This window comes from Diachasmimorpha longicaudata, chromosome 11 (genome assembly GCF_034640455.1).
Source record: "Diachasmimorpha longicaudata isolate KC_UGA_2023 chromosome 11, iyDiaLong2, whole genome shotgun sequence".
In the NCBI taxonomy this organism is placed as follows: domain Eukaryota; kingdom Metazoa; phylum Arthropoda; class Insecta; order Hymenoptera; family Braconidae; genus Diachasmimorpha; species Diachasmimorpha longicaudata.
The window spans coordinates 3,260,353-3,279,971 of record NC_087235.1 but is presented as its reverse complement, the minus strand read 5'-3'; the positions used below and the strand labels follow the sequence as shown (position 1 = coordinate 3,279,971).

The window sequence follows — 19,619 nt, the reverse complement described above, 5'->3', positions numbered from 1 at the left end:
CTCCAACACTGACAATTAAAAATTTCCCCTCAGGAAACAAATTGATTTATTTTAATTAATTTATCATAATAAATTCTGTTTCTAATAGTCACGCCATTCCCTCGATTCCCTTCACCGTCGAAAATAAACATTAACCGCGAAGTAGACAGTCTTTCGTGCATAACGATGCATTAATAATTCAGACCGACCAGAGGGTTATATCCGTATCATTACCATCATGAGTTGCACTTCCGCGTTGACCCCAAACGGCCAAAACAGCGCTCGAAAAATAAAAAATAAAAGGGAAACTAATAATAAAACACCATGAAACATTGACCCTTTAAATCCCCAGCCCCATGCGACAGCACAAACCACAGATCCCCCCCTCCTCTCCGAGCCACCCCCCCCCTCTGCCCCCTCCTAAAAAAGGAACTACCGGGGCTTCAAGGGGGCATACACGCCAGTGAAATCGACCAGGTTGTGGCCAGGTGTTCAACAGCCTACCCTGCGACAGCCGTACATACACCCTTCGATTGAACAACGACGGGGGGGGGAGGAGGAGGGAAAAAAATAAGTGCAACGGAAGAGAGACAGAGAAGAACCGACAGGAGAATGGAAGGAGAAGGTTTAGAGGAGTCGCGTTGGCGTGGGTCAGTAGACGGTGAACGCAGTAAGGCCACTGGGATATTCGATACGTGGCTTTGAGAGGGGTGGTGCCACCCTTGCGTGGCACGTGGGGCAATACCAGGTGTTGCCTCGGCAGTAGCTTGGGTCGATTGCCGGCGTGTGCGCATGTGCTTGGGAGCCACCGCCTGCCCCTCTCACCCTTCCCACCCTCCACCACAATCTCCAACACATCCCAAGCGACTCTCCGACCAACTCCAAATGTCTTTCGGCCCCAATTTTCATCCCCTCATTGTCTGGAAATTCACGAAGGACTAAAAAACAAAAACGATTGCCTCCTGTCACATTATTTTCGCTAATTCTCACTGGTTGTATCGGTGTCCTTCGGTAATTATGATACCCGAGGTCCTCGTGTTCTGGGTAAATAACTGGACTCTACTGGTAGGAAAAATCGAGGTGAGCCGCAGTAAAAGTGGTGTGAGAGATAAAGGGGTGGTGAGATGCGAGGGGGAATTTTATTTTTGAGAAGTAGGGGATTGAGAGAGGGATATATTGGACGACGAGGAAGGAAGAATTGGAACGTCTGCGCGGAGGGTTGAACGCGTCCCCTGGTGTAGGCAATTCCCCTCCTCTCTCTCCTCACCCCCCCCTCCCCTCCCCCTTAACCCCCGTTCTCTCTGAATAATCGTGTGTGTTGGTTCACTCACTCTGCCACCGCCTGACAGTCTCGGCTGCACCTCGTAAGGGTATTGGGAAGTGAAAAGCCCGAAGCCCGCAAGAATCGTGCGGGTTCCATACACCGTGAGAGACAGCAGTGGAGTTAACATCATCCAGTGGGAACGAATATCTGGATATACTACTGAGACATCGACAACGACGACATCGACGTCCTCTTCATCGTTATTTGATTATTATTTTCTGAAGAATTGTAAATGATTAATCGTTTGGAGGATGAGAAAATTTTTAATTGATTATATTTTATGATCAATTGGAGGGTCTAAGGTGATAAGTGAACGAGTGATTGAGTGAGAGGAGCTGGTGAGAGGGAATCACCAGGAATGATGATTGTGGAGGATAATTGGTTGGCTGTGCTTTGAAGGGCCGAATGACGAGGTACAGTGGCTCGCTTACGCCACCGAAGCCGGCTAGCGCGAGTCACCACCAGAGGAGGCTAAAAATTCGCGTTAAACGAAGCCGACGGAGACGCCGTCGGTGTCGCGTTGTCGGTGGTGAAATATTAAATAATAAATTGTGTTGGTGATGATTACTGTGCTGGGAGTGACGGAGATCGAGTTATGGTTTATTAATCAGATCTGATGAGTCAAGGCTGATAATTCGGATAATTATTGGATTGTTAATCAAAGACAGAGAGGAAGAGAGGGCCAGTCAACATGCCGCGCTGCTTGATGGCGAAAAAATGGAAGGCCTATCCGTGGCCGGACAGGCAGGATGACGATGATACTACCAATGCTGATGCCAAGAACACCATCGATATTGCAAACACTGGGAGTGACATTATTGACACCGTCCATGATAGAAGACGAATGATGGTTGATACCGAGGAAGAGGAGATTGACGTTGTTGGTGATAGCACGAGTGACGGCAACAGGGCCAATCAGCAGACATGCTGGGGTCCACACAGCCCCACTGCCGGTACCACAGCACCTAGTCCACCACCGCTCAATGCCTCGGGGGCACTCTACTATCACGGTAAAGACAGCATTAATTTTATTAATTTTCCTTTTTTTACTCATTGCAATCTCTCCATGACACTTATTTTTTATCTATGCCACGCCCCAAGTTCAGATTCTCCGATAGAAAAATAGGGGAAAAGGGGAGGAGGGGGGGGGGATAAAAAGTATTAAATCCCCTTGTGAAAACAACGTAGAGAAGTTTTCATAACTTCACGGATTTGTTTCATAAAGTTTGTTTTACCATTTTTCTCTTCTCCTTTTCCTTTTTTTTTTTTGTCGGAAACAGTTTCAACGACTTTTTGCGGATGACGCTTGTGCCCACTCCCCTCCGGGCGAGGCCGCGTGTTGCGCAGACTTTCAGTGTGTTACTGCTGTCTCCCTCAGTTACATTAATTCTTTCATCTTCAGTAGTCCACCCCTCTCAATTCCACCCTCTCTTTCCTGCTGCGTCTCAACTGTCCAGAATGAGGGGTGGTGATTCGCCTCATCCTTGAGAAAAATCCACCCTCAACAAGACGTACATGGAAGATAAATGGTGTAACCACTTACACGCGTGATACGCAACAACGAGGGGATGAGGGGGGGAGAATGACTCGATCCAAAATGCTCATGAGACGTGATGAAACTCCCCAAATGTCGCCAAGCTACGTCTCTAGGCCCCTTGTTATCTTATTGTCAGATTGGATTACCCACGTTCGTATAAATTCTCATTCTCTCTCGAGTCTGAATGGTTTTTTTTTTTTATTTTCTACTGAGGCCGAGGCTGATGCGATGGCCAGAATTGATAGGACAGTCAAAAGTTTTTTTTTGTATTCCCCTCTGAGTTCAGATTAGAGTGATGTGGGCACACCCTGATGTCCACATCAGTCTCGGAGAGGATAAATGAGCCTCGAATGATCGGAAAACAATTTTTTTTGTTTCGAAACATCAGCCATCGAGAAACTCGAATGGAAAGAGTGTTAATGAAAATAAATGACTGTTGGTCAGTTTCCGGTGGTTTAATTGCTGTCAGATTGATTGGCAGTTTCGACGGACTTGTCTGACGACCCGTCACACTGACAGAGGGATTAAACGCGTGCGTGAAACAGCTTTTGCTGTTGTTAAGCCGCAAAATCGGCGAAATAAAAAAATGAAAAAAAAAAACGTTGAAAATTGAAGATGGAGAGAGGGTTGTTGGTTCTTCTCACCTTTCAGCCACGTAATGCCGCCTTTGTAGGGGCTCCACCACTTCGATCCGATCGGCGCATTGCCAGTTTAGCGCCCGCGGCCCGATTGCACTATAACCCAAGCATTCTACCCTGAACTTTCATTTTTTTCCTCCCCCTCCAAATTTTTTTTCTCTCTCTCTCTGTTCGTCATTTTTTATGCCTCTGTGCATATAGAGTACTATTATTATTTCCACGCGATAAAAGTAACCTTTGCGCCAAGTTTTTCCATCCCTCCTTCGCCCCTAATCTCAATTTCTGATGGATAAAAAAATCGAATTGACCTTTATCTCTAAATATTTTATCTGGCATAACTTTCTGTATGCACAAATCGATTATCGTGAAAAAGACGATGAAGACTTACTCAACAAGTGGTCAGTTTCTCCGTACGTGACGATGCACTTCCATGAAAAAAAAAAATAATACCCCGCCAGTGCAAATAAAAAAAAATTGACCGATTATTAATCGATAACCGAAATATCAAAATTTCACCCAAAAAAAAAACTGTCAATTAAATCATCAGATTGGATGTGACCCTGTGAGCAAAGAGATTGGGTTATGTGGCCGAGCGAGTGCGACTAATACAATCGTATCGCGAAGTGAATGGATTTAATATCGGTTTTGGGTAGAATCAAGCGGATTGTGAATAGCGAGTGGCCTCCTCGAAACACCCCAGGCTGAGGGATGAGGAGGGGTTAACAGTGGAAAATATCAACAGCCCGGCGGCGTGCAGCCGAGCGTCCATTCGATGTTATTGATCCTTTCCCCTCCTGTTGATGAAATGCATGTCTAGATACAGAGTGGGACCCTCTCCTACCTCTTTAACAACCTCCGCCTGCCTCTCACATCCCCATTGGCATCGCAAACCATCCACCCCCCCCCATTCCTCCCCCCTTCACCCTACAACCCACCGAGTCCTATCTGTTGACTTCCTTTTATTTCAAGCCAATAATAGCAGGGCCAACCCGGAGCCAAAGATCGATAGCACAATTTTCTGATTTATTGTTTCCCATACCACCCCCACCCCGCGAACTCCCACCCATTGTTTTTTTTTTTCTTCACCACACACATGTACAGAATGTATACGTGTTATACCTGCGGAAGTGTAAAACGCCTTGGCGTGTAACAAATTGGTTTTTAAACGGGAGCTCGCAGAAACCATTCCTCGTTAATTTGCATTCTCAGTGGATTGGAGATTTCGCTGGGATTTATTTTTTCGACGGAACCAATCCTGAGATTGTTAACGAACTAACACTGCACTGCATCCGCCCCAGAACTTGACAAAAATAACATATTCCTCCCTCATAAATAAAAATTTGTGATGGAGCCAGCCAAGTGGCACCTCGTGATCGAACGTCAAAACGGCACGATCTTGATAACAATCACGTGAATGTTTTGAGCTGGTGTACCCCTCTTGTATCCCTCACAGGGCTGTAGTGAGTGTCATTTGAAACGACAGATGCAACCCCGTCACGTATTATGTCACCCATATTTCGTTCCTCCCTTGCATCAAATATATTTCATGCAACAGATAAATACAAGGGTGGATTCTCCGTCCTCATTTACGTGCATAATACAGTGATTATTTTTTATAACAACAGTTCTCACCCCTCCACCACCGGTTACTCAGTTGCTAGGTTAGTATCGTGTACATACATGTATGTATATGTACAGAGAGGCCGATAATGGCGGCACATGGTAGAAACAGCTGTCGTACGACCCACCAAATGGAACGATTCTGCAGTAGGCGCCCGTGAGGGGGGGGGGGAGGGAGAAGGGGGGTCGATTCATGATGATTCAAATATTTATATCGCGGGGGGTATTTTTCATTCATTTTTACCCCTCTGAAAAATAGTGAAGACACACCGGAGAAAGTTGATAAAAATTATTTGATAGGTTCGATATTTTTTAAATTTACTATATTTTAAAATTTTTTATTTATTTACGGTACGGATTAGAAAACCCACAGATACCTTATTATTAACAATATCTTCTTATCCTCTTGTTGTTTAAACAGCTGAGCTAACAGATAAATAGTTTTAATGTACTATGTAAGTGTAATCTTTATCTTTAAATCCCTGGAAATATTATAGATATGCATTCGGAGATATGCACTACTTCCACCCCTTATACTTTTCCAAAAACTCTTCGGAAGATATCTCGTCAAGACCCTGTCAGTTTAGTTCAGTTCAAATTGCTCATTACAGGAGTAACATCTACCCCTTTCTGAGGAGCATCTCGCTATTTCTTAAAATCTTCAGTTGTAACAAATTGAGTGTCTTTACGAATAAAGAATATTTAAAGTGGGTCAAGATTTGGATTTTTAAATATATAAGGTGTCACTCAGGGAACAATATTCAAGGTTAAAAAATTATCATGGTATGATGTAATTAATAAAACAACCCAACCCACTCCAAACAGTGTAGGGTTTCCACATAAATTAAAATATAAATTCCCTTCCATGTACTCTATCTCATCATTAAATGTTGAATTCCCTCACGAGTTCGTCTCTATCTCGGGAAGGTTTCAAGATCATTATTCGAAGGAAAATCCTTGCGGGACCAGAGGCGTGTCCTGAATGAATAATGTACCATTCCGGTGATCGGAGCGATTTATTACGCTCCTCAGTGGCAGGGACTATATAGGGCTTTAAGAAAAGGGTACGTGAATGCTTCGGTGGAGGAGAGTTGAAATTCCAAATTGCCAGTGGAGAGTAGAGGGTGGAGGGGGGTTGTCAAAAAAAAAAACCCATCACTATCGTCCGAGTATGGGTGGAAGAATGGCGTTGGTTGAACAGAACGACGAAAACTTTTCGTCAGACGGAAAATCTCGTCCGTGCAGACTGGGGAATCCGCTTTGAGAGAATCTCGAGGACATCTCAGAATTTTAAACTTCTCGTTCCCCTTTTCGACAAAGCGTCGTTGATGTTTTCAAATTCAATTCCATGTATTCTCAGCCATCTTCACTTCTATTTTCCATGACAAACACCGAATTTTTTTTTTCACACTGAGAAACATCCGTCCCGAAAACTTGAGCCCCAGGCATTTGAAATCCCGAGACCATAAACCATAAATCGCATAGTCGTGTGCCCTTCATAAGAACACACGGTGTTATATGATGCAGATGATCCCCGGCTACTGTCACATTAATCCTGAATATATCTCCCTTCCACTCGATCAGTCAAATTCGATCCCTCAGTTACCATTACGCCTCGCTAGACCTTTTGAAGCTTTCCCATACCCCTGAGCCCCTCATATCGCTAATTCTACTATCAGATCTACCCCCATTCCAGCAATCGATCTTAAAATAAACATGAAACCTTTTTCATTACTATTAAATTTCACTAAACCTTTTCACACCAAAAAAACGCTAATATTTCCCTCATAATGTCCTTTTAGTTCCCCCAAAACTAACCGATTGAATCATTGAAATTTCTGTCTTCCAGGTTACGCTCATGAGTCCTGGTTGAATCACGAGGAGCCCCCGAAGTACGCGACGCTGCGATCAGCAGCAGAATTAGCAAGACCAGTCCCCGAATCCCCCCCACCTCAGCACGATCATCAACCGAACATAGTACCCCTCACACCTCCATCCCCCCCGCAACATACACCAAATCTGCCTCGCAACAAGAGCCTACCCATGTGCTTCACAAGTACCGGAACAGCCATCTCCCTCCCACCCAAGAAAAAGGACATCTACCGACCATACAGCCTCCAACCATGTACCGAGATAATCCGAAGTTCCCCGGAGGATGAGTTATCAGCAGCCCAGGCAATCCTGGACTTGAGTGCCTCCCCAGCAGCGCCAACGCATTCCGTCTTCATCCACACCCTGTCACTGCCACCGCCAACACCACCGGTTGCTCAGCCATCAGCACCACCAACCACTCAACCCACCATTCAGCCCACACCAATACCCGTATCAGTTCTGGTGCCAGTACCAAACCACAACCCTCAACGTCAGGTGAGCACACCTGAGCCACGAATCCACGAGGAACCAACACCCGACGATTCCACCAACTCCAACGGTGCCAGCAACAAAACCGTCGCCTACACCTACGAGGCCTTCTTCGTATCCGACGGTAGATCAAAGCGACGCTCTAGTACAGCAGCTGCTGTACCCGAGAAAGAAGCTGCCCAACCAGATCGGCCAAAATTTACCTGTACAGAGTGTGGTAAACAGTATGCAACATCATCAAACCTATCAAGACACAAGCAGACACACAGAAGTTTAGACTCACAATCAGCCAAAAAGTGTATTCACTGTGGTAAAGCATACGTGAGTATGCCAGCTCTGGCGATGCACGTATTGACCCACAAATTGGCCCACAGTTGTGGTGTATGTGGTAAAATGTTCTCACGTCCATGGCTACTCCAGGGCCATTTGCGCAGTCATACGGGTGAAAAACCATACGGCTGTGCCCACTGTGGCAAAGCATTTGCCGATCGTTCTAATCTACGGGCGCACATGCAGACACACTCGGCTGATAAGAACTACGAGTGCTCAAGGTGTCATAAAACATTTGCCCTCAAGTCGTACCTGAATAAACACCTTGAGTCGGCCTGTCTCAGGGACGATGAGCTACCACAGCAGCACCCAACCAACGGCCAGCACTCACCACCGCTGAATCGTGGATTGTAGCAGCACATCGGTGACGATGATCTGTCAGAGAGTGAGAGCTAACGACAGGACATAGTAAATACCAATGTAAATGTTCTGCCATAGGCCCTTGGTTATTAATTACCATTAATTTTGGTTGAGGAACAGCCGTTTCTCGATCGACGACTGGTGGCACCAAAGGCGGTCTTAACGGGTCAGCAACAGGGCCGAATGGATTAGCAACAAGTGCACAAATAACGTGTCACTGACGCTAGAGACCTTCGGAATAGCGAAAAAAAAATAGCATACCGATGAGACCCAGGATGGGGCTGCTCTGTTCAAGAGGTTTGAGAAGTAGATTAAGTAGTAAAGTGCCAGTTTGCGGAGCGTTAAGCGTCTTCGAGTCCGCGCGGAAAGACTGTGCGGTCGAAGCGTCGGTAGTCGATCAATTCCCCTCGGGGGCATTAGAACAGAATAGCTCGGGGGGAGGGAATGGCAAATACCAGAAAAATGAGCTTAAACTGAGGGGGAAAAGTCAAGCATTTTTTTTTTCCAACTCCGGTGTTTTACTCCGTCCGAGGGGAAGAGGAATACCCATTGACTGCCCACGCTGTGACTGATGACGATTATGAAATATAAATGTGGCAGTTATTCATGCCATGTGTAGATTAACGAAGGAGCGGAGATTTGCAAAGTAGATTAAGTAGAAAAGTGCCAGTAGACAAAAAAAAATGAATGACATTGATAAAAAAACGTCCAGTAACTGTTAAGTCAAGTAAAAGCAATGAAAATGAAAAACAACAAAAAAAATGGTAATTATTAAATTAAAAAAAAAACAATGAGGATTAATGTGAGATTAAAACGTCTCATTGGTGACGTTCACAACGCTACAGTTCTAGTCACTCTAGTCGATTTTGTTTATACCTTTATCCAGGTATATACATAATTATATATATACACGAATATATTCTATACATATACAAAGGTATATATTATAAAATCCAAAAAATGACGAAAAAAATTGACAAAAAAATTAATACAAAAATAGTTTATATTACTATTAGGGGAAAATGAGATTTCTAGTCACGCGCGAGGCGATAAATGCGATTATAATAAACCTTTTTAGCTGCCTGAATTGAATGACGCGCGTAAACGAGGACGCAAAACTTCGCGAATCTACTCTAACACTAATAACTGTATCCCTTATTCTCGAAATATCCCTTTGAGACACCTTGAAGGGCCCTAAAAACTCAAACTAATACTCCTCTTTTCAACTTCTTCGTATTTCCGGGGCGGCACTCACTCCCACATTATGCCCTTTTCACCCTCACCCTCACCCTCTCCCCCGCTGTCTTCTTTCAATGTTGTCTATTGGGTAAGGGGCGCGTCAGCCATGGAGCATTCGCAACCCTAATGGATGCGGTTGCAGTAGTTTCATGCAGTTCAAAACTATGTCCGTATTAGTTTGGCTTTCGGGTTTTAGTTTGGTAAATAGACATTCAGTGTCATTACAATCGCATTAAACCCGGTGGTATATTATCATTATCAGGACGTTTGGAAGCCCAAGAGGGAGGGGTGAGTAATGATAACGCCTGTCGGAGCAAAAAGCGAGATTAGATGGGATTTTTTGAGCGCAATAAAAAATGGAAAATCTGGAAAATTCAATCGGGAGTTTTGGTAGTGTGACAGTGTTTTTTAAAAATTTATAATTAATTGTTCGTGGAATGAGGCGCGATTTTATGGTACAGAATGCTATGCTTATAATGGTACTTCCGAAAAACTGCATTCATTGGGGATCGAATGCTTGCAAGCTGACGCAACAACTCACATGACGATAACCACTCCGGATTTTGCGATCGAGTTATATTGTTATGAGCATATTTTATATAGAGAACAGAATAATGAAAGAGTCCCAGTATAGTATTATATGAGGACACGTGATGTTACGGTCTCAAAAGCAATGTTTCGAAACAACGAATTCTATGATTAAATAGAAAAAAAAAAACACACCCACATAATAACATCGAAATGAATTTTACTTAATGCGAAATCCAATATTATCAGTGAGATTTAATGTATCTTTAAGATGCTTCAAGTAAACGCAATTACTGCCCTGCAAGCATGTTCACAAATTTGCGGCTGATCAATTGCAAGCAATCGAAAAATTGTTCTTTGGAAAATAGTCAAGACAACGCATCAATAATTTCACGTGATCGATACAATAATTTGTCCATCACTTTGTTGTAAAAAAAATTCTGTTTTGATACCGTAGAAAAATTTAATTAATAGGTGAACATGTGTGCAGCGGCTTCTACGCTCTTTAATATTTATTAATCGCTGAAGCTTCGACGCCCTCGGTACTAAGTTGAGAGATAAAATGACAAATACTCCATGAGATAAAAAAGATGCTGACAAGTCTTTTATAATGTAACGACAAATAATATCATTGCATGTACAGTAGACCAATTAGCGGATGCAATATTTTCAGTTAATTTCGACAGTTTGAAGAGAGAAATGTTGAAGTGAAATAGAGAAAAGTTAAATGCGTGTGATAAACATTTTCCCTGCCTGTAGAAGTGCGATATTGCATCGAAGCCAATTCCCACAACCGCGAAGCATTATTGAACAAAACTAGTGGAATAAAAATAATAAAATAAGGTACGAAATTTCCGCTTTGTTTTTGGACGAAGCGACCAAAATCATTGTGGACTGAGGATGACTCAATGGCAGTATTTGCCACTGACTCAATGATTTTAATATACAATTTATAGTTTTTAAAGATATTTATTCATTATAATTTATTTTCTAGTCGAATTGATTTGTTGAGGTTGACATTTTTGTGACTGATTATGTATACGGTTTCTAGTCCTCCCTCCCCCATCTCCTCCCCCCATGTATTTATGTAATAATTTATTTAATTGTATTTATTTCACTGATTTATGACTGTACCAATGCAACGACTCGATACAACGATCGAATAACAAGTGATTATTATTTCATTTATTCTCCTTATTTATTGATCAATGACCTTGAGACAACTAGACTGTAAAATTCACGTTACAATCGTTTATTTTATTATTATATACACGGGAACGATAACAGGAACTAACGAAAGAAGAGCATATCCAGGTTTTCGTCCTTCTTCGGTGTAGTTTGTAGATAATAAATCGGTTAATCCGAGAATAATTAAAATTAACAATGAAAAATAAACCATTAATAATATACAAAAGCTCAACCCTGTTATCGCAAGTTCAACGTTACTAGAGGTGCTCAAAGACGTATGTGTACAAACAAAAAAATTATATAGATGAGTGATGAAAAAAAAAACTAATAATTAAATTTGATGGAATATTTATTGTTAATACGGGGTATTTAGCAGTAGATGATTCGTATATTTCAATTATGATAAGCTTCCACATTGCATATTATCGTATTCGAATGGATCGAAAGCCCTTGTGTTGTCGCATTCCAATTTTTGAGATGAACATTTTCCTGTTGAAAAAAAAAAATTTCGAACAAAAACATTTCTTCAAATTTTCTCAACTTCCTGTTTCGCTCTCGTCTATTTCTTATTTCCCGTTTCACATTATCTTAGACACAGAACTTACATTGCGAGGAATATATAACGAAGTGAGAAGCTAATGAATGATGAGGCTGAGGAATAGTTGGCTTTATCGTTAAAGTTTTGGGAATTTCAAGCACTTTGCCAAATTCACATGTTTCCTTCAATCTTTTTTTTCAATCTCTCAACAAAAAAATTTTCACCAGTGTGTTATTACCGTCCCGCTGAATTTACGAATTCGTCACCTGAAAAATCGTCAGACTGATGTCGCTCACTGAGGGAACATTATTTGTCATTATTTAGCATTCATGCTTGAAGAAAAAACGTGAGAGATGAAGAAAAAAATTCGTACCAAAATAAAGCTGTAACATTTTAGACTCCGTCGATAATGAAAAAGAGATATATTATATTGAAAAAAAAAGGAAAGAAGAAATAATGCGCTTACGAGTCACGACACTTAGAGAACAAATGTGTTCACAACAGTCCTAGCTTTAAGTGGAAACACAATTAAAACTTTTGCAATGAATAATTGAACATATAGAGCGAAAATAAGCTGCGATTAAGGGGTTTAAGTATTGTATGCCTGCATCTTCCAGCTTAGCCAGTTTTATTTGTTGGGCTTTATTTGGAGGGAGGGGGAACTGATTCAACTGCTGATACTTTTTATGTGCACGATAAAAATACAAAGACGCTTTTTTTTTCTGTTGAATTAAAAAACATTACGAAGAGACATTTTTATTGAAAATCATTTCTAAAATATGGTTCTGAAGTTCCTGATTGTTAATATTTTCATGGCAGTGTACAATTGAAGTTTTCAGTTTTAATTAATTTTTCAATCTAAAAGTGAAATCAATTTCCCTAAAATGGACTGGGGTTTAGCCCCAATTTTTTCAAAATAAAAATAGTTTTTATCTCGGAGAAATTTTCTCGCTAGAGATTTTTTTAAGAGCTTAGTTGCTGGTTCAGGTATTCGTTCAATTCCACTTTTCTTTGCCCTGGCAAAAACACACCGACATCGTTGATAAACACTGGAACATAAAATCCAAACCACAGGGTGTGTCTAGGGAAGTAAGGAGGAAGGGAAAGGTGAATTAAACCAGAGACATTAACAAGTCACGTGAATGGGCGACGTTATCACCAAATGCGATACTGAAACAGTGGTAGTGTGATTAAAACCATTGCTCTCACTTCGATAAATCGTTGAAAACACTGAATTTTTCGGCTCCCACGATTGATAACCGAAATTCCCAATGGCTCCCGCGATTTTACAACAAGAATAAATAATGTAATTTTTTAAAACGACGCGCACATTGTTACGAATATTTTTAATATAAATTTAGAAGTATTGATTTTTCTTGAATAGAAGTTTTACGATACAGCATCTGTAAATATAGAACTTGAATATAGTGATCCTGAGGGATTTGGAAAAATAGCTCTTGCTGATTGATGATAACGATAGGTTAATCGCAGCTGAGTTAACAGTGATGGAGGTAATTTAATGGTTAATATTAAAAGCTGACGAGATGCTGGGTCCCCAATGGGCCAATATTCAATAAATATCGGTTTCGAACTATCATCATTTATTAAAAATACATTCAAACGTAGTTTTTCTTGTCTCATTTGAAATACACATAAAACGATATAGGATATTTTGTGGAAATGACGATTCCATTGGAATTTTACATAATTAAAATTTTTTTTTCCGCATAATTGAATGAAAAAATGTAACGATCAAGTGAAAAGTGTAAAAACACTTTAAATGAAATTATTCTGGGATTCTAATTAAAATAGGTCTAATTAAAGTCATTTGAATTCAGTTGAATTCCAATGAAAACTCGAAAATAATATTTTGTCGATCCTTATCGTTTTTTGTGTAAAAAAAATGCTGCTTCCAAATCTAAATGTTTCCTAAGATCTCAATAATGAACTGTCAATGATGAAGAACTCACTGAAATTTGTGTAGCTGTTGGAAATTTCACTGACGAATTGAGACTGACGAATGAAGAATTATTTATCGATATTTTAATAATGAGTGCGAGGTTTGAGTGGAACAGTGAAAAATCAGCTAATCAAATTTTTTGAAGCTGAGCATTATCCTAATATTCTGCTCACGATCTCTCGTTACTACATGTACCCCGATTTTCCTAGTCAAAACAGCCTGAGCTGAAATTCAGGCGATCCAATGAAAATTTCAACTCAACTTTAATGGAAATTGTTAGGAGCGCACGTTTGTGCTGTTCAATTGAAAAATTCAATTAGTGAATAGTCAATATTATTAGTCAATATTACGTGAAATTACCTTATTACTACTTAGAGGGATTAAATGTTGCTCAGCGATGAAGCAAATTCTTCTCAACACTGCAATTTCAAAGGATTCTAATCGATGACTTCTTCGCTGTTAGAAAATTTCCCGAAAATTAAGCCGTTGGTGCATATCTACGGTCTATTAAATTTCATTTTCCTTCCATTATATTTTCCCATGACTTTAGATAGAAAAAAAATTATCTACACCAAGATTTTCAACGAATAGAAAAATCCGTCAATAGTAAAAATGTCTCAATTTAATATCTAAACAATCAACACAAAAAATTTCCTGACTTTATCTTTAAAATCAAAGGGGTCAATTTTCTAACAGTGCAAAATTACGAAAACTCTGATCTATCGGAGTATAGTATAGCTTCCCGGCTATCAATAATGAACGGAATAAAACAATTCTGCCTTCAATTTTCATCTCAATCTAAATTTTAAAAAAACTTCTGTCTACTTGACTGCAATCTCTCCTCCATCCTCTTTATCCTCTCTGTTTTACTTAAGTGAATCCCACTGTACCCTAATTTCTCCAAAACATTAAAACGCAACGAAGACAAAACAAAGAATTCACCAAACCAACGAATAATTTCGTTAAAATGCGTTAAAGATATTTATAAAGTGCCTGATATTTCAATTGCCTAAATTATTCTCCAATAGTGATGCAAATTCACGTTTGAAGTGACGGCAGTGTCAATTAGATCAATTAAAATAGTAGAACCGAATGAATAATGAAAACGAAATCACGAAAAATATCATTGACACGAATATCCGAGTCGAGGACAAAATAAATAAATAAAATTATGAGCAAAAAGTAAATATCAAAAGCCGTTAACTAATGAAGATTCCAACCATTGAATTCCACTCGTGATTATAATTATCATTAGTTGTGAACAAAATTTGAGTGAACATCACTATTAAATACTCAAACATAAAAATGAACAAAAAATTAATTTACCCAAATGGTAATAACATGTGATTGGGCGCAGTGACGTTAGACAGATGTGATATAAAAATAATCCTAAATGATGTTGATAAAGCGAATAATTTGAATCTAGTGTGCACATAGATATTATTGATATTGCGGAGATGCATAAATTGTGATACCCCTTAAAGAAAATGAAAATCGACTGATATTTACAGGATATTGTTTCGTTAGGATGTCCCACGACAGCCGGGGTATTCAAACCAACAAAAAAAGTAGGCGAAAGGGGAAAATTCCCCGTGTAGACAGACCCCCACAAAAACCCTAGGTTAGTCACTCCAACTCGATAAATAATCACCCCCAAACACGTGCATTTCACAGGCCATATTACGATTGATTACGATAAATTAAAATACGAGGTACGATCATGAATCATACCGACATCAATTGCCTCTAGAGAACCCGCTGCGATTCATTAAAATGTCGAATGAAACGGAATTGCACTCAGGGAAACGGCGTATTCGAGGGAAATAAACAATTTATTCGATGTCAATAAAAATGCTGATAAAAATCAAATTGAATTTCGCATAAAATTTTTTATTCAATTCAATGGCGAAGTGGTAAAAGATGACTCATCCATGAATGTCGTTTTTCAGCAATATCTCTGTATCTAACAGAGATCGCGTAATTTTTGTGTAAACATTTTTTGTAGTACTCAATGTGCCCTTCAAAAAAGGTCATTACAAAAATTTTGCTGTCGACCCTGGATTCCGAGTTATTCATGAAAAACTGATCAATAGTGAAAAGTGTCTTACTCGATTTACCACTTTACTCCTGAATTCAGATGAATAGTTTCTCCGAGTGCAACATTTGTTTGAATGGTGCAATGCAATTGCCCACGGAGCGTATTGAGTAATAGATTTCCAAGAATACTATACGAACAAAAATGTACTCATATTTTCTAGCTTTTATTTAATAAAAAAATAATAAACGCATGAGAAACGAAGAAGAACAGCATCGAGCATAGGCTGGTGGCGCGTCGAGCAACGCGAGGGTTACCTATATTTATAGAAAATATGTTGATAACTCATTATTACCGAGAATTATATAGAACAACTATTTAAAACGATAAATAAAAATACGAAAAACAAATAAAATTAGTTGGATTTATGATACATGAAGTAGAGTCATTGCTCCACGCGTATCGCAACGCATGGTCTTAAAAGCCATATTAAAATGCGTAACGAGGATAAAAGCAAATACTATGCATATGAAATGAACAGTAAAGGTAAAATTAAGGCGCATATTTTACATTCAGTAAATGCATAGTGAATAATCAAGGCAGAAAATGGAAGAGCATTGTGAAAGCGAATGATATTCCACGGGGGAAAGAAAAACGATGAAGCAATTAAAAATTAATTCAATATATCTTTGCATGACTAAGTAGGGCTGTACTGCCATCGAAGCAATACAAAAAGCAATATAGTGCTATCTAAAACCAAGGAAATACCATAATTAAACGGTAATGAGGGACGATGATAATAGGGATTATTAACGATTGAAATGATTTAGGTGACACACAAGATATGTAAGACGTCATTACATTATCCTCATAAATAGTAGTGCTAAACGTATTTAGCATTTACGTAGATTTACATTAATTATGCCTAAGGCAAGCACGATGTTTCGATAATTATCGGGTCCTGAACGCTTACCCTGAGATGGAGAGTTCGGGGAAGAAAAAAACGAGTGCGGTGATTTGAAAATTAAAGGGAATCGAACATCGCTTGCTTGTGAGGTAGTGATATAATGTAGAATCATCAGGAAATTTAGTCTGATGCTCGTGGAGTTCAGCGCATTCGTGAAATGGCAAAATAAAATAAATAGATTTTTGTTATGGACATTTACAAATTCTGGAATATTTCTCAATGGTTCCACGGGTGAATTCGTTATCGATCCTCATGTTATAGAACTCTCTAATCTACCACGAACATCAGAAAAACTCCTCGATGTTAGAGCATGGTGTGAAACAAAAGAAATTTTAAAAAATAACGAAAAAACGATAGTGACGCTAGATTTATTAAACTTAAGCTTTATTCTCGCTAAGGAGATAATTATATTATTGTAACAAATATTTACATACGTTTGTATTATTTGTAATAATAGTGCTAATACAAAACTCCATTGAATTGACTCGATGAAGGCAAAACGAACATTACGCACCGAAACGAATGAAGAAATTGATTCAATTTGTTGACACACGATGACCGCGATGCATCGAAAAACACCGAAAAACAGTTATAAAACAGAGTCCTCACTTTTTTGTATTCAGACAAAAATTACGATGTTCATTTATTCAAAGTCCAGCGTTACAAATATAATCGCCTGTCCATAACGTCAGGTGCAGAAATGAGAATGAAAAATAAAAACCCGATGAAAAACGACAGATGGAATGAAATATTGAAAAGATGAAGTAACAAAATGAATAATGATAACCAAAAATATGCAAAAACAACTTTACCCAACCCGACATATGCTTTTAAATAGTGTTGGATGGTAATGTTATAACAAAAATGGAAAAAAAAAAACGTTAATTGAGCATTGTTATCTATGTAATACGACATAGGATGTTTTGTATTATATTTTCATAATAAATAGAAACGTAGAAAAAAAAACGTATTAATCATACCTGTCTCGCTATTTTATTGTGTCAATGTTGTTTTTATTTCTGCACATTAATCATTTCTTTTTTCGTCGGACTCGCGACCAAATGTAGGTGCGAAAATTGCAGTGCGAGCATTTGGGCCGAGTTGAATCGATTCCGTGGACAATTAAGGTCAGTTGTTCGCACATGCTCGATCCCAAGCGGCGAAATTTTTTTTTCTCATTTATCCCTAACTACTAACTCCTGAATTCCCCTTCATTCTCATCGGCAGAATCAACAGAGGAAATCCCTCGAAAGCTGTTGCTCCGAATCTTCCCCTTGAATCTGGGAGAAAAAAATCCAGAGATTCATCTTCTCGCTGAAAGGCGTCATACACAGCATCAAGTGGCACTTTTTTTGTTGTCTTCAGCTAAAGTGAGTGGTACTGCGCATCATCTATACACCTAGTCACGTACTCCCACTCGATATATAGCAAACTAAACCGTTTCCCTCGCTTTGGAAACAGTGTTTTCTTTGGAAAGAATTACGAGCGACGGGGATTATGAGACTCCCGTGTCTCATAAATATGTCCAAAGTAATTTTTAAGTAACAATCTTTTTTTCATATGGCCTGCTGATGTGGAATGAATTTTATCCGTCGAAGATCCTTCCGAAATCGTGAGGCGAATCGCCAATACATAAGTACATCGAAGAAATATGTAAATATCTACGAGTTTGTAATTAAAAAATTTTAAATATTCAATATTTTAAACTAAAATAATGTACGTAAATTGTAAAATGATAATAGTGAAGATAAGTAACCTAATTCTGGGGTTTCGACACTTTAGATAAATAAAAAAAAAATCGTCGGTATTTTTTTGGAAGATTTTTCCAGTCACCAAAAGAATTTTTTGACCACTTGTTCCCCAGAAAATCGATGGTAACACCTACACCTCTAACTGCCATCAACCATCACACCCATCGCCACAACAAATACTTGACCCTAATCAAAGTACGATGATGAATTTCTACCGACCTAGTAGTAACGGAGATGAAGGTCAGACAAGTTGATTAGTTGTGCCAAAAATATCGCCTGTACATTCGATATTTCATGGGGCGTTCGGCGCATCTGTCTTGGAGCCTTGAATTTGTGGCCTCCAAAAATATGCAAGTGTCGAGCCTCCTTGTGCATCCACAAACGTGCCAAGATCGTCATCCGTTGATAAGAGAGCGCAAACGCTCGCTGAATTGCAAACAGTGGCCGTGACTCTATCAAAGGCGCATCCACGATCGTAATTAAACTATTCTCATGTCAAAGTCGTCATTCATATGCACAGCGGAGGGAGTTTGCTTTAGCGAAAAATTATATCCTCGAGTCGCGAAAATCTAAGATCTTTCATGAAGATGTAATTTTTAGAAGAATATGGAGGAAAAATTATTGAAAAATTACGGGTCTGTTCCGTAATCTGTCAGTCAAAATAGTATTCAGTAAAAATGAGGGAGAGTTACACATTTTTTTACTGAACGTTCCACACTTTTTCTGGCAGGATCTGAATTTTTTCCTGAAAGTTCACTAAAAAAGTGCAGGGAGAAATAAAATTAGTTTTGTCAAATATTCAGTTACTTCAAAGAAGGATTTATCTTTTCAAAATTGTATTTCTCCGGTTGAATCACCACCTAGGGGCGGCATTTTATTTAAATTACGATAATCATATTACTCTAGAGGATTAGTATTTTCCAAGTAACCCTAAATGAACTCTTAATGATTATTTAGGTTTTCGAAATTTCTGATTTTCTTCTGGGAAGAATTTCGATTAATTATTTAATGCTCATAATTATTACAGGAGTTCATTCAAAATTATAAATAACATGATCGTCTTCTAGAACAACATAATTAACGCAATTTAAACCTAATGAGAATTGTCAGGGAACTACTCGATTTCAGAAATAAAGAATTGATAAAATAAATATTTCCCTGAAATAACTGAACATTTGGTAAAAATAATTTTTTTTTCTCGGTGTGGGTAACTGTTCTGTAATTTTCACCGGATATTATTTTAACTGACAGATTACGGAATAGG

At 39.1% G+C, this 19,619-nt stretch overlaps 1 protein-coding gene across 1 annotated transcript; it reads left to right on the top strand.

Annotated features, from left to right (window-relative positions):
- Positions 1-1,266: 1,266 nt before the first annotated feature.
- LOC135167703 (zinc finger protein 500) lies at positions 1,267-17,574 on the top strand. Its single transcript, XM_064131175.1, has 2 exons — positions 1,267-2,313; positions 6,948-17,574. Exons 1-2 carry the CDS (start codon positions 1,995-1,997, stop codon positions 8,141-8,143), a joined length of 1,515 nt encoding a protein of 504 aa, XP_063987245.1. The 5' UTR covers positions 1,267-1,994; the 3' UTR covers positions 8,144-17,574.
- The last annotated feature ends 2,045 nt before the right edge of the window (positions 17,575-19,619 follow it).